The sequence below is a fragment of the Schistocerca gregaria genome, chromosome 6, assembly GCF_023897955.1.
Source record: "Schistocerca gregaria isolate iqSchGreg1 chromosome 6, iqSchGreg1.2, whole genome shotgun sequence".
Classification (NCBI taxonomy): domain Eukaryota; kingdom Metazoa; phylum Arthropoda; class Insecta; order Orthoptera; family Acrididae; genus Schistocerca; species Schistocerca gregaria.
In genome coordinates, this window is record NC_064925.1 from 247,731,410 (window position 1) to 247,756,199 (window position 24,790).

Genomic DNA, 24,790 nt, shown 5'->3' on the forward strand with positions numbered 1-24,790 from the left:
ATGAACGGACACAGACGAACTGTCCGCCTAGGAGATGTCCAATACCCAGTAGCGGAGCATGCCCTCCAGCATAATTCTAGGGACCTAGGAACCTGCTGTGCCATTTGGCTTCTCCCACCCAACACCAGTCCCTCTGAACTGCGGAGATGGGAACTTGCACTCCAGCACATCCTTTCATCCCGCCATCCCCCTGGACTAAACCTACGTTAAACAACCTCACTCCCATTTACTTTTCAGTCTTCTCCTCTTTCCCTTTCCTCTTTAGCCATTCATGCATCTTTCCATCCTACATCTTTATACTATACACCTCTTTACTTCTGTATGCATCCTCTTTGGTTTGAAGCTGGCACAGTACCTGCAGTGGAATATCTTTGGCTTCCCTCTGACAACCATGCCTCCATCCTTGCTACCTTCCCTGTTTTCCTTTCCCTGTTGCTTCATAACCTGGGTTGTGAGTAACTAAATCCACTTTCCCTTCTTCCCTTTCTTTCCCCTCTCTCCTCCCTGATGAAGGAACATTTATTCCGAAAGCTAGGAGCTTACATTTTCAGTTGTTTTTTTGTGTTTCTATCGGCTGTACTGAGCTGAGGTAAGTACTGGCCAGCCCCTCTATCTCTTTGTTAGTAATTGTTTCACATCTTTATATGAGATTTTCCATTAATTAGTTAGTTCTAACAGTTTTATGATACAAATAGTTGCTACTCACCATATAGCACAGACACTGAGTTGCAGACAGGCACAGGGAGGAATAGCAGGTTAGGGGTGGGGGACAATAAAGTGTTGCTTGTTGGAGCCTGCAGGGATGAGGTGGAGAGAGGGTAGGGCAACTATGTGCTCAGAAGGTTTGGCGATGGGCAGGGGGGGGGGGGGGGAGAGCAGAAAAATAAAAGGACTGTGGGTGCGTTGGTGGAATAGAGGACTGTGTGTTGAAATGGGAACAGGGAAGAGGCTAGATGGGTAAGAAAATGACAAACAGAGGTTGAGACCAGGAGGGCTATGGGAATGTAGGACATGTTACACGCAGAGTTCCCACCTGTTTAATTTAGAAGAGTTGGTGTTGGTGGGAAGGATCCAGATGGCACAGGCTATCAAGAAGTCACTGAAATGAAGAATGTTGTGTTGTATTGCATGCTCAGCTATGGGGTGATTCATCAGTTTCTTGGACACAGTTTGTTGTTGGTCATTCATGTGGACAGCAGGCACACCTCCACTTCACTCCCTGCTCCCACCTTGGGCTACCACCATCCACAACCTAAACTACAATCTCCAAACATCCCCCAGATCCTCTCATGGCTGACAAACCCTGCCTTGCAGACCTACTTCATTTGCCCCACCCTCAAAAACTACCCTCACGACTCAGTACCACCTAGTACGGAGCAACTTAAACACATTCTCTGTCAGGGTTACGATTACCTCTTGTAATGCCCTGAAATGGGGTATGTTCTACTCACTATCCTTCCCAGCCCTCCCACAGTGTTATTCCACCACCCACTGAGCCTACACAATATCCTCATCCATCCCTACAATGCCTCTGCTCCCAACCCCTTAGCTCATGGCTCATATCCCTGTAATAGACATGTATACATCTTCCCAACACCAAGTACTCCAGTCTGGTCACAAGCATCACCTATCCCATCAAAGGCAGGGCTACCTGTGAAACTATTCATGTGATCTACAAGGTAAACAGCAACCTCTGTGCTGCATTTTACATGGGCATGACAACCAACAAGCCATCTGTTCACATGAATGGCCACCGATAAACTGTGGCCAAGAAATAAGTGGACCACCCCTTTGCTCAGCACATCATCCAACATAACATTCTCCATTTCAGCAACTGTTTCACAACCTGTGCTATCTGGATATTTCCAACAAACGCCAGATTTTCTGAACTGTGCAGGTGGAAACTCTCCTTGCAGTATATCCTACATTCCTGTAACCTTACTGACCTCAGCCTTTGTTCGTCTTTGTTCTTACCCATCTAGCCTCTTCCCTGTTCCCATTCCAGCACTACACAGCCCCCTATTCCACCGATGTGTATTATTCTCCTTTTCACCCCTTCCCCACCCACCCACCTCCGCTTCATCCATGTCACACCATCAAACCGCTGCTCACTGCATGTGGTGCTGTTCACAATCTAACCTCAGCAGCCAAAGACTGAAGTCATGTACATGTGAGTTGTGTTTGCACAAGTGTGTGTGTGTGTGTGTGTGTGTGTGTGTGTGTGTGTGTGTTTTCTATTTCCGAGCAAGGCCTTACTGACCGAAAGTTCACTTTCTGACAGTCTTCATGTTGTGACTATCTGCCACTCGGCATCTTCGCTCTATGCTTAGTAGCAACTATCCTTTTCATGATATTTTTAGATTTCATCCTGGATTTTCCACTGTTATATCACCTTCCAAAATGTTTTTGACAGTTGTTTCAATGATTAATTTTCTCATTAAAAAATGGGATTGCCAGACAGCAGCAGTGTTGGCAACTTTCTTTTTTTGAATTCTGTCAGTGTTTGCAAATGATGTATGAGTGAAACAGAATGTTTTGAAGAAATGGCTTTTTTGTTTATTGTGCCACATACAGGTGTCATGTTAATGTTTCTAGCTTTATTTTCTGCATTTTGATCACATTTAAGCTCATAATAAAATACAGCCATTTGACATATGCCAATGTTTAGTCTACAATTTCATAGCACGCTACCAGTCATTCTGACTTTACATTCTCTTTAACCTGATGCAGCCAGTAGAATAGCTGGATATAGAACTGGGGCAAACAAACATTGAGGCCAAGGGGATTAATGAATTGTTGTAAGGATTCAGAGAAGCTGGTAATTGGTGGAGGGAGATCCAGATGGCACAGACTGTAAAGCAGCCATGGAAGTAGAGCATTTGGGTGGATCAGGACGTTATGTAACTTGGGTTTGATGCCAGAATTCCATTTTGAGAGGTGTGGAAGGATTATGGATAAGATGTGCCTCATTTAGAGGCATGATTATAAACAATCACAGCCCTTTCAAACCAGGTCATTAAGTTCTTAAGAGTCTATAGTGATAATGGGTAATGAGAATGGTGCTCTTTTTCAGCTGGTTCAGGGGGGACGTTGGAGAATTAAAGTCCTGTGTGGATATGGCATGAGACATGTGTTTGCGGACTACTCTTGGAGGATAGTGCTTGCCTGTGAAGGCCTTAGCAACATCTTTAGCCTACTGGGCAAGGGGTTGTTTGTTACTGTAGATGGGTGAACAGTCTGCACGAGAGAGATTTTTTACTGTAGATGGGATGCAGTTATTAAAATCAAGGTACTGTTAATGGTTGGCGGTCATGAGATGGTTAAAGCTTCTTATCCATCCACAGAAGATATGGGAGTTGATGTCTAGACTGGAACAATTACCTACCTGTCAACAGCTGTGCCAAACTGAGACTTAAACCTAGTCCTCAGATATTTTTTGCCAGTGTTCTACCAATTATGAATATTTAATTATCAAAAAAGAGGAATGATTAGCACCTAAAATATCACTGACATAAAAAAGTTTAAAACATTAACTTGGAAAATAAGCAAAGTAAACATGTCATGAATAGAAGAGTAGTTTAGTTTGTCAAGGAATTATTTACCCATATTTCCAAAGTTGCCTCTAGGTGTACTGTCCAGAAGCTCATTGAAAAGATTCCATGATCCCTCTGCACAGTCATCTCTAATCCGTTCCCTTGTAAGAGATCCATTCTTAAAACTGAAGCAAAACAAACAGTATGTAAATGAATGAGAACTAAGTTCATAGTAAACTGAGGCAGTCTAAAACATATTGCTCAAAAAATTTTTGCAGCAATGAGTCCAGTGAAAGTATATCTAGTGCAATGACATAAAAATTCATGTGTTCAAAATTAGATCATGTGTTTGCTAACATCACCAGTGAATGAGTATTTTATTCATTCATTTATGTGTTTGTAACATCACCAGTAAATGAGTATTTTATTTTTTCATTTATTTATCATGTTCCATGCAACCATGCTACCCAAAGCTACTTGGCCATGGAACAAGTTTATTGTTGGCTGATATGAAAACTTATAAACAAAGAATTAATAAAATATAACAAAATTTGAGAGATTAAATAAACGCATATTAGAGAGAAGTACCAAGTTACTCCAAAGAACTCCCATAGAGAGTAGAAGGACTTGGGGTTTACCACCCACCTATCAAAAATAAAACCTGTTAAACATTGCAATTCTTTCAATACAATGTTTAATGAGTGTTATCCCAGTGTATACCATTTTTCTGTTTAGTGTCCACTGAATGAATGTTGCAGTTTCTTCTGGATGAGTCAGTACTGTGAACAGCAAATCCTGTGCTGGAATATATGCACAGGGATTGCCTTAGTATTCTGTGACACCTGAACAGTGGTCTACATGAAGTTCACAAATGACACCACAGTTCAGTCTGACTGCCACGTCTGGGATAAGAATATTCTCAATGAGAGCACAGAACTGCCCCAAAATATAACACCATACAAGATAATAGAGTAAACAGGCCTTTGTGTTTTATTTTCAGAGACAGTGGAGATTATTCTTACTGTAAAGACAGCAGCATTCAGTGTCTGCAAAACATATTGAATGTGACACTTCCAAGAAAGCCTTCCACCTAGCCCCAGTTCTAAGAATTTAAAATGGTCTGCTTTGCTGATTGTATGACTAAGTTGGGATGGTAAAATTTTGTGTTTACAAGAGTTCAGTGTCAGAAACTGTATGCATTACAATTTGTTGCAGTTAAGCATTAATCTGTTCTGCAAAAGCCAGAGCCTAAAAATCCCATAAAGTTACAACTTATGCAAAAGTATTGAATGATCCACACAGTTAAATGTTTTGTTAAATCAAAGAAAATAGCTACTGTCCTCAGCCTATCTCTTAGCACTGCTAATGCCTCACACACAAAAGAATACATTGCTCTGGGCATACTCCTTTCCAGAAGCCAAACTACAAGTTTGCAGCAAATTGTGTGTACTGATCTGTGACACTAATCTCTTCTGTACTTTCTTCTCAGATATTTTTGTTAACACTAGTAGCAAAGAAAAATTTCAAAGTTATCTTTTTAACAATAGTGTTTTCACTAATGACTGTTTTAGTCTTTCAGGAAACTGGTACATACTTGGGATAGCTAGAATTTCTGCCAAAGTGTTGTCAAATGGTATTGTTTCTGGTCAATGAGTGAAACAACAATCAATTGCAGTTAATAAATAGCAGTGACCATCTGACAGAGGCAGCAATCACTACATCAATGTACACATGCACAAATTGTGGTATCAGATCTGGAAAATCTCCTTCTGGTGCATGCACATGATGAGGTATCTTGCTGCACTGACACTTCTGCCACACAAAACGTTTTGAAAAGGAAAGTTGATGATCTAATCCCAGTGTGTCTTTGGGTACAATGTTGTTACTCTGTCTAAAAGCATAGATGCGTGGCTTGTGATTGGTAAAAATCGTGAACTCTCTGGCTGCCAACTGGGGGAAGGCAGGGAGGTGGGTCAAGTACTTGATTGAATCATAAACACAAAGAAAGTCTTGATAGTAAGTGCTCCACTTTTGCTGTGAAGGTGCAAGCTTCTGTGAAAAGGAGGCAAGTGATTGCCAAGCACCATCAACTAGCTGTTGTAATGCAGCACCAATAGTAGTCTGGCTAGCATCTACCACCAATGCAAGAGGTGTGACCACTGTGGGGTGTGCCAGGACTGTGGCATTTGGTATGCTTTGCTTTGTTGCTTCAAAGCCATGGCTCATCATGTCTGTTCACTGGCTCAAAGAATTTCCCTTAGTTTTAGATCCAGAAAGTGATTTACTTTGTGTTTCTTGCAACTTGACCAAGCCAGGCAGATGATGCAGGTAAAGATTTAGCAGTCCTAGAGAAGAATATACTTTCCTAATGGTTACATTCTTGAAATTTTCATGATGGCTTCTACTTTGTCTGGAAATCAGATGGCCCAAAAAGTAATCTGTGGTTAACCAAATACACACTTGGCATTGTTTAATAGCACATTATGTTGTTCTAAGTGATTAGAGACTTCCACCAAGTGTTGCTGGTGTTGTTTAGCAGTGGTCAGAAAGACGAGGACGGAGTCTAGGTACAATACAATAGCTCCCTACTTAGCAATCATATACAATTGCTCGCTCACTGATAGATCTGTACCTGCAGATTGGAAAATTGCATAGGTTGCACCAGGATTTTGAAGGGTAGTAGGAGCAATGCATCAAACTACAGACCTATATCATTGACGTCGGTTTGCAGCAGGGTTTCGGAGCATATACTGCATTCAAACATTATGAATCACCTCAAAGGGAACAATCTATTGATACGTAATCAGCATGGTTTCAGAAAACATCATTCTTCTGCAATGCAGCTAGCTCTTTATTCGCACAAAGTAAAGGCCAATATCAACAGGGGATCTCAAGTTGATTCCGTATTTCTAGATTTCCGGAAAGCTTTTGACACCGTTCCTCACAAGCGACTTCTAATCAAGCTGTGGGCCTATGGGGTATCATCTCAGTTGTGCGACTGGATTCATGATTTCCTGTCAGGATGGTTGCAGTTCGTAGTAATAGACAGAAAATCATCGAGTAAAACTGAAGTGATATCAGGTGTTCCACAGGGAAGCGTCCTGGGACCTCTGCTGTTCCTAATCTATATAAAAGACCTGGGTGACAATCTGTGCAGTTCTCTTAGGTTGTTCGCAGGTGATGCTGTAATTCACCGTGTAGTAAGGTCATCCGAAGACCACTATCAGTTGCAAAGCGATTTAGAAAAGATTGCTGTATGGTGTGACAGGTGGCAGTTGGCGCTAAATAATGAAAAGTGTGAGGTGATCCACATGAGTTCCAAAAGAAATCTATTGGAATTCAATTACTCTATAAATAGTACAATTCTCAAGGCTGTCAATTCAACTAAGTACCTGGGTGTAAAAATTACGAACAACTTCAGTTGGAAAGACCATATAGACAATATTGTGGGGAAGGCAAGCCAAAGGTTGTGTTTCATTGGCAGGACACTTAGAAGATGCAACAAGTCCACTAAAGAGACAGCTTACACTACACTCATTTGTCCTCTGTTAGAAAATTGCTGCGCGGTGCGGGATTCTTACCAGGTGGGATTGACGGAGGACATCGAAAGGGTGCAAAAAAGGGCAGCTTCTTTTGTATTATCACGTAATAGGGGAGAGAGTGTGGCAGATATGATATGCGAGATGGGATGGAAGTCATTAAAGCAAAGACGTTTTTCGTCGCGGCGAGATCTATTTACGAAATTTCAGTCACCAACTTTCTCTTCCGAATGCGAAAATATTTTGTTGAGCCCAATCTACATAGGTAGGAATGATCATCAGAATAAAATAAGAGAAATCAGTGCTCGGACAGAAAGGTTTAGGTGTTCATTTTTCCCAAGCACTGTTCGAGAGTGGAATGGTAGGAAGATAGTATGATTGTGGTTCGATGAACCCTCTGCCAAGCACTTAAATGTGAATTGTGGAGTAATCATGTAGATGTAGATGTAGGCTAAACTGAATGACAATCCTTGCAGCATGGAGGCAATAACCCTTTACCAAGACTACACAGCATTGCATAGACCAAATGTCATAAACAGATTCTTGAACAAGCCAAATTGCATGATTATGGATGTTTCCATGGTGTCCTCCTCAGCATCAGGAATTTGTTTGAAAGCCTTTGCAGAGTTTAGCACACTAAGCCCAGACACACCACAGAGAGCAAAGTTATAATCTCTTAACATGTTGGTAACTGGATGTCTATGGGCACATTCAGTGCATGATAATCATCACAATGCTGCCACATGCCACGCTCCTTATGTACGAGGCAAAGAGTTGATGACCACAGTCTGCTAGACGGCTGAATAATACCTTCTTTGAGCATACAGTTAAATTCTGCCTTTGCGATAGCCAGACAGTCAGGACCCAATCACCTAGGTCTGCACTGATGTACCTCTCTTGGAGTGCCTGGAGGACACATTATAGCTGTTAACTGTTTATGTACTCAGCATATTTGCAACTTGCCATCTGGAAGAGTTTGGCACTGTGTATTGCTCCACTGCATTGGCATCTGGCAGTTGTAAAGCCTGAGATGCTGTTGGCAAGTCTTAAATTCATCACGTCTAGTACCAGATGATAATGCACATTAAGTCTGCTCCAATTATGGGTCCCATGAAGTCAGCAACAGTGACATTCCAAGCGAAAGGGATGGTGCAGACCCAACTCCAACTCAATTAGTTCACTGCCATAAGTCACTTTGGATGAATTGTTTCCTGCAGAGAGACAGTATGAAGTCCATTTGATGTACTGTAAGGTATATCAATAAATACACAAGTTTGAACCAATCCAGAAGAAATTTTGTCCTGTCATCTGAGACGCCGCGACTGTGAGTGGCAATCGGATGTGTCTATATCCAACTGCCACTGGCATTTGGGTAAGCATAATGTGATGCACACTTTTGCGTCTCATCTCCAAACTCCTTTCATATCAGAGAAAAAAAGGTGGCTGCACTGTGCCATTTGGGGCCAAGGCGACAGTTCAGGTACAACCGCACAATCTCTTGCAATAGCGTCCCCTGTCACTGTTGGAACAGCGACATGTAAGGAGTTAATTAACTTTTCCAGTCAGAGCTTTGATCATGTCTGCAAGGCAGACGTAAGCTGCATGAGCCACCATGGATGACATAGAACTGTTGCAAGGCACTGCCACTACATTTATCGATGCCGTCATTATTGGAACTTGTGTCCTTACTGGCAGGTCCATAATGGTGGCTAATGGCATTTCTGTCTGACACTGTTATAGATTTCACCTGGGCCAGAAGAAAGCTACCACAAAGTACACAGCAAGGTATGAGGTACAATGCCTGCATCAACTTTAAGGCGTAAGTGCCTGAGATATTGTGATGGTTTTCTGTCATCGACATCGTCTTGCATTAGATCTTGCCCCATGCACTCTTCCTATGAAGCAGAAATCCTGCAAATTAATTTGACATTATTTTGTCATGGGAATATCACTCAGGAGGTGCAGTTATTACATATTCAACTTCAGCTGGATGATCAGTAAGGCAAATCCATAGTTATTCTGTCATAATAAAAGCTTGCTTCTGCCCGTGTGAACCATAATGCACAATTAAGAGGCCACAATGGAGGAATTCTCACAGCATATTGTGATACTGGAGGTTCTTCAGTGGCCATTGTGTCTTGCTTGTGTGAAAATTCCTTATTTGCTCTTAAAAGTTAGTCCTGCTTTTTCTGATTACATAGACTGAACATGTAGGTTGAGCTCATGTTGAGGTTACCAATGTCGGCACAGGCAGGTGTCAGTCATTCAAACAACTGTAACTGTATGGTCAAGATACTCAGCCAATTGTACAAAATATAAAACCCACTGTATCATGAAGAAATAACATTTTTTAACTAATAAACAAAGAACAGAGACTTCAGACTAAACCCAGCCTGCTCAAACATCGCACTTGATGTGTGGATTTAAAGTTAGCAGTGTAACAGTTTAACAAGTGAAGTGTGAGGCACTGTCTATCATGACATTGAAGTTCCTGCATTCCTAGCTTTGTTTTGTGTGAACACAAGAAATATGTGTTTCTACTATATGCTTATCCTGTCAATGAAGTTGTGGAACAAAGATGAAAAACTCTTGGAATTAGTATAAGAATGGTAGTAAGTAAGGAAGTGTTACTGCAAAAGTTGAAAGATGTAGATGTGAGCTTAATGATTCTGAAATGTCTGGATCAAATAATATATTTTAATGACCTCTGGAAAGAAGTAAAAGCAACCTCACTCTGTCACCCTCTTAGATTCTTTCCAGACTGATGCAATGCACAGGCATATTTATGCTTACCATAGCAGGAAATAGTATCCTACCATAGAAAAGTTACTAGTGTTGTTAAAAAAAGTGAAAAATAAGCCTACAATGCCTACATATGTACTAGATCAAATTTCTAAGGAGCAACATCATACTGCAGCCAGGTTGCCACATTATCACTGTTGTTTCAACTCCACTGAGTTACTATGGAGTGATGTGAAGGTGTACATGTACATAAGGAAAAAGTCATTTACAATAACAGAGGTGGAAAGACTGTTCTGTGAAGTTCTTGTGATAGTGAGTGCAGCCTCATGGACAAAGAAGGTCAAGCACATAGAAAAATGTATTCAAGCAGCACAGGTATCATCAGTGACCACGAAGAGCTAATGATCTGTCTTGCTCATGATGATGATGATGATGATGATGATGATGATGATGGTTTTGCACTGACTACAGTGATGATTGGAAACTAGATGAAATTGCATCATTGTTGCCATAAATTGGTGAGTGAAAACCTGTGAATATTTGTTATTTATTGCATCTAAAAAGAATAAGAATTACACTTTCAGTCGTTGTTTATTTTGTAAACTATGTACAGTATTGTTTTCAAGTGTCGGTCATTTTCAAATGCTTATTTTCTGTACTTCTTTGCTCTGTTATTGAAAGTGTGTGTTTTGTTATGCTTATATCTAGATTTTTATGCACATGTTTACTGGCTGTCATTGACGTAGCAACTCAAAAACAAATTCTTAAATACATTGTTGTTGCTCAATAGCTTACTTTTACAAGCTGGAACAGAAAACCATATGGGCTGTTCTGTGTATAGAGGTTGCTGTTCCAACATCACTATTGCAGTATAGCCAACCTAACTTGATGTAACATGAACTGTCAAGTGCAATATTTCGCTGGTGCAAGTATAGTTAGCTATAGAGATGAGCTTGATAAGATGGTCCATAACTGTCAAGAAATGTGTGTAACATTCATGGAGTGTTGCACTGCACACAGAGACCAAACCAAAACACAGTGCCTCTGGCAGCTGGAGCACAAACTCTTTGACAGCTCACATAAACTGACATGTCTGCTTGTGTCTGTGTATGTGCGGATGGATATGTGTGTGTGTGTGCGAGTGTACACCTGTCCTTTTTTCCCCCTAAGGTAAGTCTTTCCTCTCCCGGGATTGGAATGACTCCTTACCCTCTCCCTTAAAACCCACATCCTTTCGTCTTTCCCTCTCCTTCCCTCTTTCCTGAAGAAGCAACTGTCGGTAGCGAAAGCTAGAAATTCTGTGTGTGTGTTTTAGACTCCTGGAAATGGAAAAAAGAACACATTGACACCGGTGTATCAGACCCACCATACTTGCTCCGGATACAGCGAGAGGGCTGTACAAGCAATGATCACACGCACGGCACAGCGGACACACCAGGAACTGCGGTGTTGGCCGTTGAATGGCGCTAGCTGTGCAGCATTTGTGCACCACCGCCGTCAGTGTCAGCCAGTTTGCTGTGGCATAGGGAGCTCCATCGCAGTCTTTAACACTGGTAGCATGCCACGACAGCGTGGACGTGAACCGTATGTGCAGTTGACGGACTTTGAGCGAGGGCGTATAGTGGGCATGCGGGAGGCAGGGTGGACGTACCGCCGAATTGCTCAACACGTGGGGCGTGAGGTCTCCACAGTACATCGATGTTGTCGCCAGTGGTCGGCGGAAGGTGCACGTGCCCGTCGACCTGGGACCGGACCGCAGCGACGCACAGATGCACGCCAAGACCGTAGGATCCTACGCAGTGCCGTAGAGGACCGCACCACCACTTCCCAGCAAATTAGGGACACTGTTGCTCTTGGGGAATTGGCGAGGACCATTCACAACCGTCTCCATGAAGCTGGGCTACAGTCCCGCACAGCGTTAGGCCGTCTTCCGCTCACGCCCCAACATCGTGCAGCCCGCCTCCAGTGGTGTCGCGACAGGCGTGAATGGAGGGACGAATGGAGGCGTGTCGTCTTCAGCGATGAGACTCGCTTCTGCCTTGGTGCCAATGATGGTCATATGGGTGTTTGGCGCCGTGCAGGTGAGCGTCACAATCAGGACTGCATACGACCGAGGCACCCGGCATCATGGTGTGGGGAGCAATCTCCTACACTGGCCGTACACCTCTGGTGAACGTCGAGGGGACACTGAATAGTGCACGGTACATCCAAACCGTCATCGAACCCATCGTTCTACCATTCCTAGAACGGCAAGGGAACTTGCTGTTCCAACAGGACAATGCACATCCGCATGTATCCCGTGCCACCCAACGTGCTCTAGAAGGTGTAAGTCAATTACCCTGGCCAGCAAGATCTCCAGATCTGTCCCCCATTGAGCATGTTTGGGACTGGATGAAGCGTCGTCTCACGCGGTCTGCACGTCCAGCACGAACGCTGGTCCAACTGAGGCGCCAGGTGGAAATGGCATGGCAAGCCGTTCCACAGGACTACATCCAGCATCTCTACGATCGTCTCCATGGGAGAATAGCAGCCTGCATTGCTGCGAAAGGTGGATATACACTGTACTAGTGCCGACATTGTGCATGCTCTGTTGCCTGTGTCTATGTGCCTGTGGTTCTGTCAGTGTGATCATGTGATGTATCTGACCCCAGGAATGTGTCAATAAAGTTTCCCCTTCCTGGGACAATGAATTCACGGTGTTCTTATTTCAATTTCCAGGAGTGTATTTATTGTGCCTGTCTACCGGCACTTTCCCGCTTGGTAAGTCTTGGAATCTTTGTTTTTAATGTACCATATACTAAATGTCACACTGGCATGGAATACCATATCCATCCAGTTTTTGGAAGCCTCGGTCATCTTTAACTAACAACTATCTTTATTGGTGAAGGTGAAATACTGTATATGCCATGTTTCAATAGACCTTACCAGTTTTTGCAGGTACTGAACCAGAATGGGGGAGACAAGTAGCCATTGCCTTTTCTTTTTACTTCTTGGCCTTAATCTCTTCCACAAGTATTGTTGCTTATGGTCTTAATACCTATTCTTTTGGAAAATTATTTGTAATTTCTCTGCAAGGGTCTCCTTGTCTGACATCTGTATGTAAATTTTGATACATACTGTGGCCCAAGGATCCATCAGCCCTTCTCTCAATAATACACCATGAAAATGCAGCTGATACTTGTTTTCAAGTTCTATAATTAATTTTATATTCATTGATCAATATATTGTGTGCAAAAGTGGAAATGTCAACTCTGCTGGACACACACAACTATACCACCCTATAAATAACACAGAGAAAAATTTCATAAATCACAAAAACTGATACGCTGGCTATGCCGTGAGCAGTTACTGTCTCACAGCAGTCAGAATACAGGGTTAATTCTTCGATACTTCCAGTCAGCCTCTTTTCAGTGTTGCAAATTGTGTTCATTATATGGATCATGAAGTTTTCTTGAGGCACTGAATATGAATTAAAACTAAAAATTTCCATGTACTGAATACATTACAGACTAATATGTCTGACTTTTGATCTTTCAATTTTCAAAATAAATCAAAGACTGAGGCCTGATTTTCATGTATGTGGACCGCAGGAATGAATCTACACCTACATCTACTTCGATACTCCACAAGCCACCGTACAAGTGTGTTGAAGGGTACCCTGTAGCACTACTAGTTATTTCCTTCCCTGTTCCACTTGCAAATGGAGCAAAGGAAAAATGACACAGTGTGTGCCTCCATATGAGCCCTAATTTCTCTTATCTTATCTTTGCGGTCATTACAGGTATTGTATATTGGTGGCAGTAGACTCATTTGGCAGTCAGCTTCAAATGTCAGTTCTCTAAATTTTCTCAATAGTGTTTCTTGAAAGGAATGTTGCCTTCCCTCCAGAGATTACAATTCGAGTTCCTGAAGCAAATCCATAATACTTACATGTTGTCTGAACCTACTGGTAACAAATCTAGCAGCCTGCCTCTGAACTGTTTCAATATCTTTCTTCAATCTGACTTGATATGGATCCCAAACACTCGATCAGTACTCAAGAATAGGTTGCATCAACATCCTATATGCAGTGTCCTTTAGAGGTGAACTGCTTCTTTCCTAAAATTCTACCAACAAACCAAAGTCGGCCATTCACTTTCCCTACCATAGTTCTTACATGCTCATTCCATTTCATATTGCTTTGCAGTATTATGCCAAGATATTTAAACAACTTGAGTGTCTCAAGCAGGAAACTAGTAATACCGTATCTGAACATTACAGAGTTGATCAACCACATTAACTTACATTTTTCCACATTTAGAGCTAGTTCCACTCATCACCCCAACTGGAAATTTTGCCCAAGTCATCTTATATCTTCTTACAATCACTCAACTTCGACACCTTACCGTACACCAAGGCACCATCAGCAAACAACCGCAGGATGCGACCCACTATGTCTGCCATTTCATTTATATACAGAGAGAACAACAGTGGCCCTATCATACTTCCCTAGGGCACTCCAGATGATATACCCTTGTCTCTGATGAACCCTCGCCACGGAGGGGCAACATACTGGGTTCTATTACTTAAGAAGTCTTCAAGCCACTCACATATCTGTGAACTTATTCCATATGCTCTTAGCTTCATTAACAGCCTGAAATGAGGCACCATGTCAAATGCTTTCCAGAAATCAAGAATCTGCCTGTCACCCTCCATCCATTGCTCACTTCTCATGTGAGAAAAGCGCAAGATGAGTTTTGCACAAGTGATGCTTTCTAAAACCATGCTGATTCATGGACATAAGCTTCTCAGTTTCGAGAAAGTTTATTATATTCAAACTGAAAATATAGTCAAGGATTCTGCAGCACACAGAAATTAGAGATATTGATCTTTAATTTTGTGGGCCCGTTCTTTTATCCTTCTTATATACTGAAATTACCTGCACATTTTTCCCAGTCATTTGGGACTTTGTGCTGGGCAAGAGATTCACAATACACCCAGGCTAAGTAAGGGGCAATACTGTAGAATACTCTTTGTAAAATCAAACTGGGGTGGCATGCAGATCTGGTGGTAATGCACTGCAAACTCACAAATGAGCTGGGACAATAGAAGTAAATACAACCTACCCAGACAAACTATATAATTCAGGATACAACAGTAACAAAACATAAAAATACAGTACCAGACACAAAATTTATGTTTGATCATTAGACATGTTTCATCTGTACAAAATACGTGTGTCATTTGTTGCGGCACAAGTAACATGAGTACCTTACCCCAAGTAGCCCCTGGCATATATAGTATGGCTGGCAGTTGGGAGCAGTGGGGTGAAAATCCCCATTCAGTCACCTGCTTTAAGTTCACTGTGATTTGACCAAATCCTTTGATGACAAAGCATGAACAGTCTTACGATACTTTTCTATGAAGGCTGTGTTGTCAACAGAAAGTTATCGCATAATTCCCTCCCATTCTAATCTCTGATTTGACCTGCCTCCAGTCTCCCTATGCACCTCTATCACAGATCATCCATTACATGATATGTCAATGTCATTCAAATAAGTCAGCAGACCAGAAATGTTCTTTCACTTTCTGTTACATACAGTTGATGAAAGTGCATAGTTGCATCACTGGTTTTTATGTATTAAATCTGTACATCTGTCGTAAAAACACATTAACATTTCTTGACATTTTCTTGAATTTGTTGACTTGTTTGTCAATTTCTCTGATTTATGAAAACCAACATAATATTCATGCAGCAGATTACGTATTCCAAGACTGGGTCCATTCACAAGTGATTTCCTGAATTACTGTGTTTGCTATAACCTAGTACGAGGGTCGGTCGAAAAGTAATGCCTCCCATTTTTTTTCTACTTAAAAAAATTAAGTTAAGTGAAAAATTTGAATTTGGCGCCATTCCTCAAACCTTCTTCTGCAATCCACTGCAGTAGTAACTTTCTGTGTCAACAGGTGGCAGCACAGCAGAAGTTTGTAAGATGGCCGACATCGATGTTCGTTTGAGACAGCGTTGTGTGATTGAATTCTTGAATGCAGAAGGTGAAACGCCCATACTTATTCATGAAAGACTGAAGAAGGTGTATGGTGTTGTGACAGTGGATGTCAGCACTGTTAGACGATGGGTTCGTCGTTGTAAGGAAGCTGAAGGGCAAACACCGTTGACTGACGAAAAGCGGAGCGGCAGGCCGGTGAGTGCTGTGACTCCACACAACATTCAGCAAGTTGATGACATCATTCGTGGTGACCGTCGGGTGACTGCAGATGAAGTGTGTCGCATTATTTCTCTTAGTAAAGGCAGTGTGATCACGATTATTAGACAATTGGGGTACTCAAAAGTTTGTGCACGGTGGGTTCCAAGAATGTTAACCGATCAGAATAAAGAGGCAAGGAAAACAATAGCCTCCCAACACTTGCAGCGCTTCCGTTTGGAGGGAGATGAGTTTCTGAAAAAAATTGTGACCGGGGACGAAACATGGGTGCATTTTTTTGAACCCGAATCAAAGAGGCAGTCAATGGAGTGGCGTCACACAAGCTCGCCGAGGAAGAAAAAATTCAAAACTGTGCGATCGGCAGGGAAAGTTATGGCAACAGTTTTCTGGGATACAGAGGGTGTGATTCTGGTTGATTTTTTGGAGCAGGGATGCACAATAAATTCTGTTCAATACGTCACAACCCTCAAAAACCTTAAAGCACGTCTTCAGCGAGTTCGCCCAACAAAGTCAATGGCAGATGTTCTTCTTTTGCATGACAATGCAAGACCACACACCAGTCGTCACACCTCTGACGAGATTGTCAAAATTGGATGGGAAGTTTTGCCTCATCCCCCATACAGCCCTGACCTGGCACCATCAGACTTCCATCTGTTCGGGCCACTAAAAGAAGCTCATCGTGGGATTTATTTTGAAGATGAGGAGGCCGTCAAAACATCCGTGCGTCATTGGCTTAGGAAGCAGAGCTGTGATTTTTACCGTGCTGGGATACATGCCCTTGTTCAAAGATGGACCAAAACTGTAGAGATGGGCGGAGATTACATTGAAAAATGACAAAATGATCCTCAATGTTGTGGTTTTCAACCTATGTAATTGCATTTAAATTTCCTGACAATTAAACGTAGAAAAAAAAATAGGAGGCATTACTTTTTGACTGACCCTCGTAGATGACACAAATATCAATTTTCATTCCTTGAATTGAATAATTGACATTGAATGAACAATACAGATACAGAAATGATTCAAAACATTACTAATCTTTGAGGCAATGCCCTTCTTCTAGCTAACTAATACAGAACACACATATATCTCCACAGTTACAGCATTGCAGCTGACTACATTGTACTGTGACTGCAGCTTGACTGCTGAGTTACAGTCCTGAAGTCACTCAGTGCCCCAATTGTATGGTGAGTTGTTAATTTTACACCTCACATTATTTATATTCCACTAAAAACTTTCAGTTACTATATTTCATTTTAAAAATGGTTGTTCCAATAGTATAGCAAAATATAAGTTGCTCACTTCAACACTTTTTACAAAGTTTTTGATGTCATGTAACAGTGATTGTATTTAACAATATAAGAGAAAAAAGCAGCTCATATCACTATAGTTAACACATAAATAAATAATGTGATCTGGACTGCCTTTTTTAATTATACTATTTAATCAAAATGTGTTACCACAGAAGTGCCATATATTCCTCGCCGTTGAGTGGATTGCAGAGAACATGGCCATAAGGAAGGGTGTGTGGCTTTTCTAACCACAGGATTAGTGTGTCACTTGTGCCAAGGCTTACGACGATGTCATTTTTAGTTTGTCGCATTCCTATAAATAAAATTAAACCTTAAAAACATAATAAGTATTTTGGCAAAAAAATAGTGAGTTTTTAAAGACTATAAATCTTTCTGACAGAATGAAGCTGTGTTCCAGGCAGAGGCTCAAATCCGAATCTTTGTATTTTTACTGCCTCCAATTGTGAAAGGCAAATATTATTCAAGTCTCAGTCTTAGATACAGTTTTAAACCCAAGAATACATTCATAGAAATTTGCCTACACCAAGGAACAAAATGGAAACACAGGGGGAGAAATTCTCTTCTATTAGGAAAGAATGTTAATCTCCACAATAATAGTAAGCAGAAAATAGCTTTAGTTAACAGAGAAGTAGAATGTAATGTGCTTGCAGGTTGTTTAAGGTCATGATTTGTGAGGTGACACTGACTAATTGTTGAAATACCATTTCTCATGTAATCATTGTTACAGTCTACATGTAAAGTACCCAGTTATAGATGTAGTTATCTTTGTCAAGAATGTTATTTGAAGAAGTGGTACACACAAACAAAATTGTAATTGTCTCACTCTACTGTACACCAGGAACTCATTAAAAAAACTTTCACAGACAAACTCAGTACACTATTAGTTTCCAACACACTCGCATCACAAAGCTTTCATAACCGCTGATATTACCATAAATAAAAGGGAAAAAGAAAGAATGTATCTTACAATAAATTCATTTAATCTCTACTGCACCCATGAACAACCCACAAGGCAAGGAGATTGCTTAGGCAGTATAGTAACCAATGAGCATAGAGATTATTTAAAATTTAGGGTGATTAAGTTAGGAATATCATGAAGGACTACTATGTCTAAAAATAAGAGTGCCATTCTCTGAATGTACCAAAAGTTTTCTAAAGTGTAGAATACTGAATAAAAATACGACTGAAAATATTGTAAGGGAACTAGAATTAGTGGAATTTTTCTTAAAACTGACCACTGAGACAACTATTGATGATTGCATCACTTTGTTTCTAGACATTTTTCAATGCATGCTTAAATAGTAACTGTCCAACCATCTGCAAGAAAAATATTAATGACACTAAATGTAGACCACAAAATACTAAAATGTGGTACAATTTGAGACTGAATAAAATAAGAATGCTGCTTCTTATAGCTAAAGACAGCTCTATTAAAAGTGGTGAAGTTAATACACCAAACTCAAACAAGTCTACAAAACTGAAATTAAAACAGCCAAATGTGAAGCAAATGACAGCTACATTTTTAATTCTAAAAACAGTAGCACAGCAGTATGGAATGTCATTAAAACTGAAATAAACCAATGCAAAAAAAAAGGCAATACCATTCCCATAGGCTCAAATGCATTAAATTAATACTTTGTAACTGTACAGGGTGTCATCATTCAAGCTACAACAACAGCTCAATTGCTGAGACACTTCTACCCCAAGAAAAAAATTATAAATACATTACTGTGCTCTAAAATTACACCAAATAGTGTTAGCAAAACAATTAACAAGCATGGAAATTCTAAAACAGTGGACAGTTATGGAATGAGCAACTTTGTCATAAAGAACATCACAAATGAAATTAAAATGCTATTGCTTTATTGAGTCACCAGAATTGTGACAGATGGTACTTTCCCTCAAGCACTTAAAATCATTGCTACACTACTGGTGTTTCAGAGAGGAGAAAGACACTTCTCTAGTAAGTATAGACTAATCTCAATTCTCCAATTGTACCAAAAAAGAAGAGGAATCTTTTTATACAAAAATAAATATGCAACAATTTTGAAAATAATGGGACAGTGATTGAAAACCAGCTTGGCTTTAGACCCAATCTGTCAACAGTAAAAGCAGTAGGATATCAGTAACATATTATGTTTGCTAGTCTTGAAAAGTGATGAGCTACTTATGCTATGTTTCACCTACAGACTTTGGCAAAGCCCTGGATTAGATGTCACATGAAACTATATCAATAAAATTACCTCACTATGTCATAAGAGATACATCATTAAGCATATTTAGAACCAAGAACAGTTATTGAAAATAAAATAAATTATTTCTCAAATCATTTAGCACGTGAAAATGTGCTGTATGCTGATGACATCACACAGATAGTGACAGGTGAAAAGTTAAAAAATGTTCAAAATTACAACAGAGAAACAATTGAGATGACAAATTTGGTGTCTGGCCAACTATCTGTCCATTAAGAAATAAAAACAGAAGAACTTTATCTGAATCTCAGAGTGATGAAGACTAATACGAATGTGAAATTACTTGGACTGTATCAATAAAAAACTGTTGTGGGATGCACATAAATTACTTAAACAGCAAACTAGCAAAGAGTATAATTTTTGTTGCCAGTACATAAAACAAGACATGTCAGTAACAGTCTGCTACTATAGTCTTATTATGTGTTCTGTCACTCGCATCTGCAATATGAAATACACCCCTGGAAATTGAAATAAGAACACCGTGAATTCATTGTCCCAGGAAGGGGAAACTTTATTGACACATTCCTGGGGTCAGGTACATCACATGATCACACTGACAGAACCACAGGCACATAGACACAGGCAACAGAGCATGCACAATGTCGGCACTAGTACAGTGTATATCCACCTTTCGCAGCAATGCAGGCTGCTATTCTCCCATGGAGACGATCGTAGAGATGCCGGATGTAGTCCTGTGGAACGGCTTGCCATGCCATTTCCACCTGACGCCTCAGTTGGACCAGCGTTCGTGCTGGACGTGCAGACCGCGTGAGATGACGCTTCATCCAGTCCCAAACATGCTCAATGGGGGACAGATCCGGAGATCTTGCTGGCCAGGGTAGTTGACTTACACCTTCTAGAGCACGTTGGGTGGCACGGGATACATGCGGACGTGCATTGTCCTGTTGGAACAGCAAGTTCCCTTGCCGGGCTAGGAATGGTAGAACGATGGGTTCGATGACGGTTTGGATGTACCGTGCACTATTCAGTGTCCCCTCGACGATCACCAGAGGTGTACGGCCAGTGTAGGAGATCGCTCCCCCCACCATGATGCCGGGTGTTGGCCCTGTGTGCCTCGGTCGTATGCAGCCCTGATTGTGGCGCTCACCTGCACGGCGCCAAACACGCATACGACCATCATTGGCACCAAGGCAGAAGCGACTCTCATCGCTGAAGATGACACGTCTCCATTCGTCCCTCCATTCACGCCTGTCGTGACACCACTGGAGGCGGACTGCACGATGTTGGGGCATGAGCGGAAGACGGCCTAACGGTGTGCGGGACCGTAGCCCAGCTTCATGGAGACAGTTGCGAATGGTCCTCGCCGATACCCCAGGAGCAACAGTGTCCCTAATTTGCTGGGAAGTGGCGGTGCGGTCCCCTACGGCACTGCGTAGGATCCTACGGTCTTGGCGTGCATCCGTGCGTCGCTGCGGTCCGGTCCCAGGTCGACGGACACGTGCACCTTCCGCCGACCACTGGCGACAACATCGATGTACTGTGGAGACCTCACACCCCACGTGTTGAGCAATTCGGCAGTACGTCCACCCGGCCTCCCGCATGCCCACTATATGCCCTCGCTCAAAGTCCGTCAACTGCACATATGGTTCACGTCCACGCTGTCGCAGCATGCTACCAGTGTTAAAGACTGCGATGGAGCTCCGTATGCCACGGCAAACTGGCTGACACTGACGGCGGCGGTGCACAAATGCTGCGCAGCTAGCACCATTCGACGGCTAACACCGCAGTTCCTGGTGTGTCAGTTGTGCCGTGCGTGTGATCATTGTTTGTACAGCCCTCTCGCAGTGTCCAGAGCAAGTATGGTGGGTCTGACACACCGTTGTCAATGTGTTCTTTTTTCCATTTCCAGGAGTGTACTATTGCAGGGAAATGCACCAGATTCGAATTACAATGTATTCTAGTTTTGTCTCCAAGGAAGATTTGCAGAAGTCATTTCAGATCACTTAACATTATGACAGTTCCCAACTTTTACTTTTATAGGTCTCCAATTTGTGCCAAAGAAAATTTAAACAAACTAAGAACAAGAAATAATGTTCTTTTGCACAATACAAGAAATAGTCACATAATACCCAAGACATTCTCACACACATAGTAGCCATATACATATGAGACTAAAATTCTTACACAAGTTTCAAAAAGTTTTAGAGACTTCATTAAAAGAGCAAGAATTTTACAAATTTGGTGAATTCATGGACAGCATTTTTCATGAATAGTGCTTTGTGTAGCTGTACTTTTCAGTAAAATCATATCTAACAATCATACAATTAAAATTAGTGCATTTATCGACCAGTAAATAAGTATACTAGCATTATTGGTTAAAGAAGTCATAAGTAATTATAAATGTAGGTTATTAATATGTAAATGCAAGTAACTGATATACAATTTTAATTATGCATTTATACATTATGTGTAAACAAGTACTCCAGTACCCACACATAGATGTTAACAAGTGTACCAGTAACTGGCATTGTACTCTACTTATACCTGCTTTTATTTTCTGATAAAGCAATTGTATTAATTGTACTTTACATGCTGGCAAGGCCAATTGTATCAAAATGAACTGTACAGCTGATAATAAACATTCTAATATGTTAAAAATAAAGCTACAATAACTTTACAGGAACTATTTAGTTACATTCATGTTCCATAGACCATTCGTTTTCAAATTTAGCTTTGCTCTTTGTCAGATTTTTGCCATCATTGGGTAAGGGATTAAAATTTTTGACAGCAGTATGGTGCACCCCTTTCTGTGCAACAGACCACGTTAATGTGGAATAATGAGTGTCATTTTTCTTCTGGTATTGTAATTATGTACATCATTGTTCCATTTGAATTGTACTGGATTAGTTACAACAAACTTTATGAGGCAAAAAATATACTGCAAGCAGCAGTCAAAATGCCTAACTCCTTAAAAGGTGTCTACAAGATGATTGTGGATGGGGACCACATATTACTATTATAGCACATTTTTGAGCAATGATAACTTTCTTTCCGTAAGTGTGAGTTGCCACACATTATTCCATATGACATTACTGAATGAACATATGGGACATATGTTAATTCACTGATTTGTCTTTCCCCAAGATTTGCAATGATTTCAAGTGTCAAATTTTTCATTGGTGTAGTATCTTTGGTGTGCAGAAGGTGTGAATTTGTTTTGCCTTTCTGAAATTGCAAAATTCTTCTGTTGTTCTGTGTATGTTTGGATTTATCACAATACAACTGAAGATTAGAAATAAATAAATCCTCTAAATGGCATAATCATAAAGTTGGAGAACATGATTTTTAAGACTACAAGGTAATTAATAGTCATAATTTCAGTGTAATGTGTTTTATTTGGAAGTTAAGCATAATATGGATCTAGTTTCCAAATCAACTTACGAACATTATATTGTAATAGAATGAAAAAATTACTGAAAGTGGAAATTCAACAAAAGCATCTAAGTTACACAGTTCAATACTCAGCATAAAGATAGTAAAGAGAACAAATTAATGAAACAAAAGCTTTCGTGTTCATACACAAAAGATTCAACACGTAACACTTTTGTAGAACCATTTGAGTCATCATGTGTCTGGTGCTGCATCATATCAGTCTAATCTTTCATCATTTCTTAAGATACATGGCTTTTAACACCTAGGGCACATAGTTGATTTTTCTTGATGTCCTGTGCTTGTAAACTTTTTTTAATAGTGATATCTTCCCAGCCTCATTGAACTTAGGTTGCTCCTGGTATTAAATACATGAGGCTTATGTTTGCCAAATCACAGCCACTATACTTTGAAAATGTTTAGTTTTGTTGTTTTTATATTACAATCTGCCACTTTCTTGAAATCTAAGATGTCAGATACATTCATGTTACTGTTGATAAATGGGTTTATTTGTGTCAATTCCTTTACATCATCTGGAACAATGTACCTAGTAATTTTCTTTTCTGAATAACACTGAAATCCCTGTCACAACTTAAAAGCAGTGACCTGATATGAGGAACTTCTGGGTTACTTTTTCAAAAACATCCATTATAACTAGGTACATCCAGAAAAAGAGGATTATTCTTCTTCTTCTCTCTCTCTCTCTCTCTCTCTCTCTCTTTATTGTTGTTGTTGTTATTGTCTTCAGTCCTGAGACTGATTTGATGCAACTCTCCATGCTACTCTATTTTGTGCAAGTTTCTTCATCTCCCAGTACTTACTGCGACCTACATCCTTCTGAATCTGCTTAGTGTATTCATCTCTTGGTCTCCCTCTACGATTTTTACCCTCCACGCTGCCCTCCACTGCTAAATTTGTGATCCCTTTATGCCTCAGAACATGTCTTACCAACTGGTCCCTTCTTCTAGTCGAGTTGTGCCACAAAGTCCTCCACAATTCTATTCAATACCTCACTGGTTATGTGATCTACCCATCTAATCAGCATTCTTGTGTAGCACCACATTTCGAAAGCTTCTATTCTCTTCTTGTCCAAACTATTTATCATCCATGTTTCACTTCCATACATGGCTACACTCCATACAAATACTTTCAGAAATGACTTCCTGACACTTAAATCTATACTCGATGATAACAAATTTCTCATCTTCAGAAACGCTTTCCTTGCCATTGCCAGTCTACATTTTATATCCTCTCTACTTCGACCATCATCAGTTATTTTGCCCCCCAAATAGCAAAACTCATTTACCACTTTAAGTGTCTCATTTCCTAATCTAATTCCCTCAGCATCACCCAACTTAATTCAACTACACTCCATTATCCTCGTTTTGATTTTTTTTTATGTTAATCTTATATCCTCCTTTCAAGACACTGTCCATTCCATTCAACTGCTCTTCCAAGTCCTTTGCTGCCTCTGGCAGAAATACAATGTCATCAGCGAACCTCAACGTTTTTATTTCTTCTCCATGGATTTTAATACCTACTCCAAATTTTTCTTTTGTTTCTTTTACTGCTTGCTCAATATACAGATTGAATAACATCAGGAACAGGCTACAACCCTGTCTAACTCCCTTCCAAACTGCTACTTCCCTTTCATGCCCCTTGACTCTTATAACTGCCATCGGGTTTCTGTACAAAATGTAAATAGCCTTTTGCTCCCTGTATTTTACCCCTGCCATCTTTATAATTTGAAAGAGAGTATTCCAGTCAACATTGTCGAAAGATTTCTCTAAGTCTACAAATGCTAGAAAAGTAGGTTTG

At 40.7% G+C, this 24,790-nt stretch overlaps 1 protein-coding gene across 1 annotated transcript in view; it reads right to left on the reverse strand.

The window, feature by feature from the left end:
- The window catches only part of LOC126278567 (xylulose kinase-like), a 139,797-nt gene that overhangs the window by 25,208 nt on the left and 89,799 nt on the right, over positions 1–24,790 (reverse strand). The window contains exons 8-9 of the mRNA XM_049978769.1: positions 17,478–17,622; positions 3,603–3,718 (exon numbers count right to left, since the gene is read on the reverse strand). Coding sequence (XP_049834726.1) covers positions 3,603–3,718; positions 17,478–17,622 — 261 coding nt within the window. The remainder of the gene's footprint in view (positions 1–3,602; positions 3,719–17,477; positions 17,623–24,790) is intronic.